Genomic DNA, 8326 nt, shown 5'->3' on the forward strand with positions numbered 1-8326 from the left:
GTACAAGCTCAAATGGTTACCCCACACACATCAGAGGAAAGAAAGTAGTGTTTCTGTAAAAATTAAAAAGCTTGGGCGTTCACTTAAAATAAAACGCCCTGCCCTCCCAACAAGTACATGCCACCCACCCTCGACACTATGGAACTGGTTGATTTCACAGACAACAGGTGTACAGCAGTGGCCCCCAAGCCCCATTTCTTTTATTTTCTTCCCTGCCCCCCCCCCCCCCCCCCCCCCCCAGCCCCAGTAGCCATGGTGGTGGAACAAGAAAGATCAGGCTCTCGTGGAATGTTCGTTTCCTTGAACTCTTTTTGTGGCTTGTTTTGGTGCTAGTTAATGCCTTCCTGTCTCATTTATGGTTCATCTTGCAATTGCTGTAACACACAGCTGCAATAGTACAGTATTAAGATGGTCAAAATACTTTGTAACTACAATCCTTTCTTTCCCTACTGTTGTTGGTTACTTAAGTTGAGAATTTGGGAACAAAAAAAAACTGAGAGGAGAAGGGGATACAGTTACCCTATTAATCTGTTTTAAACCCATCAGTTTCTTGCTTTCTGCCTCACACAGCATGTTTCCTTCTTCCTCACCAAAAAGAAAAAAAAAATGTCATGTGGACTGTCTAATGCATTGTAAAACATAGGCACCCGCACACACACAGAGTCACCATTGGACTCTGCTTCTAGCATAGGCGTTCAGGCTTGCCCTACAGCACCAAGGATTTTTCTTCTCTGCTCATACACTGGTTGGTTTTAAGTGAGAGAAGAAAGAAGGATTGGTACTGTAAAAGGAGGTCTTTTGAGGAGGAGATCAAACTAACATGAAATTGGCATTCTAAAAAGGGGAGAAGGGAAAAAAAAAAAGTAACACATCTTTTGAAAAAGGCTTTCTGTCAAAAGAACATGCAGTTCTGTAGTACTGCGTAGTATGGCAGTTCTTTGTGTACTCCTAATGTGACATATTGCAAGAAAACAGTTTTTTCACTTGTTACTTGAGTTACCTCTCATCTTGTAGTATATGAGCATGCCCTACTTTTTGCATAGTAGTATTCATTTGAATGCTTATTCCAAAATGAGTTGTGTTAGTTTGATATGGTTTAAAAGATTTCATGCATGGTCTCCTAATTGCACAAAAATATTAAAAACAAGCAATAACTTTATTTATGCATGTGTCACCAGAAGTATGTGAAGACTGACTCATAAGTACAAGTGAATTTAGCTGTAGTGGTTGAAATGATTGTCACTCGCGGATATCTGCCTGCTCCTCTTAAGTGTGCACTATACCCGTTACAAGGATAGATGTATGAGGTGGAAATTACTCCCTGTCTGTGACACCTTATACTCTTTAATATTAGCATAAATTAAAATTAATGATGTTTTCCCTTAATGTACCACTCTAAGATGCAGTGGCTGAAGTGACTGTATATATCTCTTGGCTATTCCTGCTGTTGCAGATGGTCACACTCTTCCAGATGGAAGAAGTCAAGGGCAGCAATCAGCTGAGGCAGCTAGGTCCACTTGTGGCCATGAGTCAACCCTGAGCTTCACTACAAAATTTCTGCATTTTGTTTTCACAGCGTTTTTGATGGAAAAACTGTTTATAGTGACTGTAGCTGCAGGGTTGAAAGTATTTTATTTTCCTGTAGGTGTGGTCAGGTTTTTCTATGATATGTTGTAAAGATAATTTGAAGAAACTAATTCTTTTTAAATTTCTTATTAGCCCAGCAGAAGAGCTGTATTTTGGATCCAAAGAAACTGGAGAGAAAAAATGTTTGATAGTTCTCACAAATGTCACTAAAAACATAGTGGCTTTTAAGGTAAGCATTTTATGTGTGGCGTGATTTACTAAATGTGTAACTTTCTTGTTTTGGGTAAGGAGGAAGAAATACTATTAAACCCACTTGTAAGTCTAAATTTTTATTCTGTTGTGATGTTTGAAGCAGATCAAAGAAATCTTCTGGCTGAATTCATGCCTATTGTGTACCACCCCAAAGGGGATCATCAGTAATACAAATCTTTGGAGCACTGACTGAAAAAGAGCTATGGTGATGGTTAGTTCTTTAGTGAGAGTCTAATACTTCCTGAAAAAGAAAGGCTTGAGCATTGAAAAGTCAACTTTTTAGACTTTTTCTCCTTTTTAAATCTTGGCTGGGAACAAGTTAGTAATGCTCCAAAAAGATGCAGCTCCATCTGCAAATGTTGCCATCAAAGGAATGCTGTTAAGTTTGCTTCAGAAATACTGAGTTGACTTGCATCTTGATTTGGTTTTCCACCACATCTTTTGTGTTCTCTGCACGCACAAATAACTAAAGTTTCCATACTTTCATATTAAAAACTTTAACACATAGTCCATTTGATATTCTTGGCTCTTTTTAAATATGTGTATAAGAGAGAAAAATAGCATATGCCAGAAAAGAAAGGATAGAAGTGGTTGAGAGAGAGGAAAAAGTGAAATACCAGTGTCTGATGACTCCTATGAAATAAAGTATTTTAAAGACTGTATGTATTACCATGTCTTAATATTTAAGCTTTTGGGGATTTTAGTTATTACAGAATGAGGGAGGTTATGAAAGTCATAGTTTGTGCATGCATTTACTATGTGCTTGCTTGGTATTTCTTGTTTATAGGTGAGAACGACTGCTCCTGAAAAATACAGAGTTAAACCCAGTAACAGCAGCTGTGAACCTGGCACATCATTGGATATAATAGTCTCTCTTCATGGTGGTAAGTAAAATCTTACAATAGAATTTTTAAGAAGTCTGGACAAGTTTTATTGACAGGCTGATGCTCTAGATACCAACCTTTGTATGTACTTGCTGGGGTGTACAACTGACTGACACCCATGTCTACTTGACTGTTGTATGAGAATGTTACTATTTGTAAAAAACCATGGATATCAGACAGCATTTGAGTAACTGCCTGTACTGATTTACTACTCCACTTAGGCATAAACAGCTGTTGTCTGCAGCCCATTCTGTTTCTTGTCTTTAAAAAAAAAGTCGCAGTGGCAGCTGTCTCACTTGTGCTCTGTTACAGTGGGAGTTTATCTGTGGTAAATCGGTTTCCTAAATTGTTGCAAGGACAGGTGAATGTGCTGGAGAATGCATTCTTTACAGATTTCTGGGTTGTCCTTGAATCGTTCAGATGAAACTAGTTCTGTTAAAATGAAAGTGTAGAATTTTGGGAAAAGTGTAATCAAAAGTGTTGAGCTTAAGAGAATGATTTCGTTATTTTTATTTCTAATAAGTCAGTGTCCGATGTTCTGCAATAAACAAGCTCTCATTTTAAAACACTTTTGTTCAAAAATGCTTGTATACACTTTGTAATATTGTCATTTTATCGAAGCACACTTTTGCTTTTTTTTTTTCTTTGAGGGCAGGTTTTGCAGCTTCTCTGCAGGATCGTTTCCTCATAATGGCGGCAGAAATGGACCAGTCTTCTGGAGCAGGTGTACCAGAACTGACTCAGTTTTGGAAAGAAGTCCCTAGGACCAAAGTGATGGAACATAGGTGAGCATACAGTTTTCTGTTGACAGGGGGTTTTTTAGCCATTATGATTTAGCTGATTTATAGCACTTGTATATCATAATCAGTGACAGATTCTCCAAACCCAGTTGTGTGCTTACTGACTGAAGTATATTGCTGAGGCTTCTGCTCTGTTTTAACTGATTAGCGGTGTTTTTAATGCATAAAATGCCATGGTATTCCGCACATGCTCTTCTTTTTATTGCTATTGTTCTTGTGCTGATTAAGAGTTAAGTAAAAAATGTGAATAGATGTGACAATACACATGGACAGTAGATTTTTTTTTTTTTTTTTAAATAAGAATGTGCCACTTGAGTTTTCTAAAAAGAAACAAGCAAGGAAAGAAAACATATCAAATGCAAAACTGTTTTCTAGACAATATTAAAATATAATTCCCTTTCTGCTAGGGAAAAATCATAATTTTGCAGAAAATTTCTGTAAAACCTATCACATGTTCATATGTGTGTTTTCCATATTTAATGGTGAAAAAATACCACTAGGAAAATACATTTCCCCATACACTCTTTTAAATATACCCATTACTCTTGTCTCTCATCCGTTCACATCTAGTTGTATCATTGTACATTTCTAGAAGTTCATCGTAGTTCGCCTTCATCTGGAAGTCCTAGAGCTATGATATCGAGATGCTGTTTTATCTTTAAAAGAAAAGTAATTTGACTGTATTTTTACTTTACATTGTTCCTGGGTTTTTTGGCGGAGTTTTTTGTTTGTTTGTGTGGGTTTGTTTTTTTTTTTTGAGCTGTCTTTACCCCCCCAAGGCCAATATTTACATGGAAAAAGTATTTTCGAGACTTGATGCCTAAGTCTTGCTCTATCTTTGCTTCAGATGCTTATCCCGTATTTCTCTATTAAACAAAATCTATGTCACGTGAGTGACCCTAAGCTTCCTTGCATAAATGTTGCAATTTTTTTTAAGACAGACCCTGAAACAATAGGGAGAGATTATTTGATTATATTAAATTTATCACCTGCAAAGTGTGCCATGTACGTATGTTACTGATGAATACAAAACTGAACTTTACTTTTTATTAAACCTAGATTAAAAGTAGTGGAGAATACAGTTATTGTCTCTTTAATATTATATGTGCAATTACTTTATCTGAGGAATCTACTTAGATTTTATTACACGTATTTGTCCCTTTTTTTGTTTTGTCTTGCTGGAGAAGTTTTAGTGTTTCTCTTTCCTTAAAATAGAAAAATGCCACAGCCTCAGTTTAACCATTTCTTTAGCAAATAAATTCATTCCCACACTAATTGACTTGCATGTTATCAGAGGAGCTTCTGCTGTATTTTATGAATTGTGTAGGATTCCACTACCTTCAATTGTGGCTTGAAATTCTGTTCCTGCATTTTCAACTGTGGAAGAGGTAGACTATGAAAAATGTTGTTGCTAAGGTTTAAAATGGAAAGAAAACCTTTAGATTTTGTTTGCTGTTCAATAAACTGTTGCATCTTTGGTAGTAAGTATTTGACTGAATAATCCAGTGCATCCTGTGCTATGAATTTAAAATGATGAAGATATATTTTAACTGAGCATGCAGATAATTTTGATCTTGCTTTCTATATCAAAAGCTGTCAAAACGTAATTGGTGGCCTGAGGAAGCCTTTTCAGACTATCATTGCAATAGTCATTTAGAAAATTAATCAACCAGAACAGATGATAAAGCGCATATAATAACTGTTAGATGGACTGTTTACTATTAATTATACAAAGTTACATTCAATTTATGATTTTTGGTGCGTATTTTTTTCCCCCTTTCACAGGCTTAGGTGTCATGTCGTAGAAAGCAGTAAGCCTTCTTCTCTGACATTAAAAGAGAACACATTTAATATTCCAGCAAAAACCAATGAAGATTTACATATACAGGTAATAGTGTGTTCCTTTCTGCTGAATATTGAACAAAATTATAAAATATGATAGAGATAAAAAGAAATTGTCCTAAATCTCTTTGGTACTTTGTAAATTATACTATTTGAAAAGCTCAGCAATTGAAAGTAACTAAATCAGCGATAGTGATTTAATTATTTTGTTGAACGGCAATGGTTTAATAAAATACTACTTTCAATGCAGTTTGCTCATTCCTCTTGTGTGTATTACAGACCTGGGGTATTAATGAGCCTCAGCGGTATCTTTTGCCTCTTAGTGTAAAGATGTCACCTGCTTGATACAGGCAATATGGGCTGTCCATAACTTAAGATTTGAAGCTCCTTTAGTGGAACAGAGTCCTGAAGTATGTAGTGATAGAAAAAGTATCACTAAGAGATCACTAAGAGAAGTCTTTTTTTTTTTTTCTTTTTTTCTTCCCCCCCTGCTATATAGTTATTGGCTAAATAGCTCTAAATTAACAAGGACTTTCATGTGCAGTAATTCTTATTTAATGAAACTGTTTCTATTTTCAGCTAACTCGTTTACTGCAAATTAATAAAAGACTTCAAGAGCAGATTGATCGCTGCCTCTGGTTCCAGCAGTTGTCAGTTGTTTTATCATTACTGTCAGTTGCTGTTGTTGCCTTCTGCTTCTACCTGGCGTATACCCAGAGAAGCTAAAAAGAATGGCTGTGCACTGGATGTGCTGCTTATCATGGGTGGTTGGAGTGGAAGAGATTACAGTATTGCACTCGGATTCTGGAGCTGCCAAAATGAGGTTTGTGAGCCCACAACAATGAACGATGATACAACTTGCTGAAAAAAAAGAAGAAATAAATGACCAGCAAAGGAAATAACTGGAAGTTGACACTTAGAACAGAGCATGAGGAAGATGTTAGAGCTAGGACCTACTTTCACTGTACAACTCAATAAATACTACTGAACTGGAAGGAGGAAACCAAATACAACATAATTTAAAACTATTTAGGTTTTTTTTCCTCTATTCAACTACTTAAATACAGTATTTAATTTCTTTTCATCATATTCATTCTCACATTCTGAATTACTCTCATAGAAGGTGCAAGCAGTCAGCTTAGTGTATTCTAAAGGTTAATCTGTTCGTTCAGGAAAACTGAGAGAAACTATGTAGTACAGGCAGATTTTTTATATAATCTATGTACATGCACATATAAAGGAAGGTATTTGTTGTTAGTGATTATTTTGGTAATTCAGGCTCATTGCTTTCATTGGTTAAATTCCTTATTTTTGTGCTTTTTCTGAATGCAAAGTGATTGTAAATATTTCCTAACAAATAACATACACACAGCCATATTGACCAGGAATATAACCCATCTTTGATTCCAAAGATACTAATGAAATAATCATGATGAGACACTATTCCTATTCTTTTCTTTTCTTTTCTTTTTCTTTTTTTTTTTGAAAGCAACTCTTAGTCAAATTGTGGAAGGAGTGGGAGAGTTGACTTTTGATGACCTATTACTGGTTCATGAAAAGGCTCATGAATAGTCAATGTAAGAACTTATTCTGATATGTGCAATATGCTTAGATTACAGATGAATTTTTGAAAAAAGCAAGTCAGGAAGATTAAATATTGTTGAAGGCAACACAAAAGTGTTATATCTGCCATTTCTCAGAAACTGTTGTGGAAATGGTGTATGAAGCTAGTGAGAACTTATGCTAACAAGGATTCTTTGTACTCTTTGCTGTAAATATGTATATTAAAATGATAAACACTTAAAAGGAGACTGATGGTATCTTTCATACATTTAAAATTTTCACTCTTGATGAGGTCTAAAAATTTAAAATAATTTCTTTACTAGAATTAATTTTTGCTACAAATTGGCTTTGCAACAGATTTTTGTCTGCTGACTTCAATAGATGAGAAGAGATTATTGAGGAAAAATAAAGGTCATACTCTGCTTCTGTCTTTTTGCTTACAGTATCTCTCCAGTGTGTTGTAGATGTAGTATGATTTCTAGGAAATAGAAAAGGGCAGTTTAAAAAAATGCATTAATAAACAGATTAACTCATAAAGCAGCAATATGATTACTAAAAAAATTACCATGTAAAAGGCAAGTCTACAGAACTGTTTGGTGCACAGTCTTCTGTCCTTTCTTAATTTATACAATGTTTTACCACATCTACATTTTCTTCATTTTTCACTAATCTCATTTCTGTTCAGTTTGCTTCTCAGTATTTTGTTTTCTTAATGAGTTGGCAACTTACATTGTTCACTGCTTACTATGAAGCTGTTACTTAGGTTATTTTCACGTGCATGCAACTCAGATGCTTCGCTTCCAATAAAATGGGTTGCTGTCTTATTGAGAAAGGTAACGAAGTAATTTGTAACCTTAAGATAATAATAACCATGCTATTAAAATGCCGATTCCTTAATTTGAATGGATTGAATAGCACTTTACTGTAAAATTGCAAGAAATATATTCTTAGAGTCTTTGCCAATATGAATATTTTAATGTTTTGGTGCTTCCATATATTTTCAGTATTTTATTACTATGTTGGTATGTTCTTTGTATGATGAATCAAATGAACATCTTTTCTATTTTAATATGTTTTAGAAAAATACAGTTACAAAATAAATATAAGGATATATGTAGTCTTGAATGTTTAGTCTTTTAAAAATAGCTGCATCTCCTGAGGTTTTGGTTCTCTTGTTAGTCTGCAGATACTTAATATGAAGGAGGGGTCAATATGGTAGTAACCCATAGTCTGTTGTATAATAGTTGTGATGATACTTCTGAGACAGATGTAAAATAGATGATCGTGAATTCTTAGACAGAGCGCCTAACATAATAACATAGCACATGGTATTGGCATGTAAACGCTGCCGTGGCACAAATAATGCAAATCCACCCAATACAAATACATATATCTTGG

General features: G+C 35.0%; 1 protein-coding gene across 1 annotated transcript in view; it reads left to right on the plus strand.

Moving 5' to 3' along the window:
- Positions 1–7893, plus strand: part of MOSPD2 (motile sperm domain containing 2) — a 39064-nt gene extending 31171 nt beyond the window's left edge. Inside the window, exons 11-15 of the mRNA XM_050898154.1 lie at positions 1720–1816; positions 2627–2723; positions 3379–3508; positions 5309–5411; positions 5945–7893. Of these exons, the coding sequence (XP_050754111.1) occupies positions 1720–1816; positions 2627–2723; positions 3379–3508; positions 5309–5411; positions 5945–6091 (574 nt within the window). The 3' untranslated portion in view covers positions 6092–7893. The remainder of the gene's footprint in view (positions 1–1719; positions 1817–2626; positions 2724–3378; positions 3509–5308; positions 5412–5944) is intronic.
- The last annotated feature ends 433 nt before the right edge of the window (positions 7894–8326 follow it).

This window comes from Gymnogyps californianus, chromosome 1, assembly GCF_018139145.2.
Source record: "Gymnogyps californianus isolate 813 chromosome 1, ASM1813914v2, whole genome shotgun sequence".
NCBI classification, from domain to species: domain Eukaryota; kingdom Metazoa; phylum Chordata; class Aves; order Accipitriformes; family Cathartidae; genus Gymnogyps; species Gymnogyps californianus.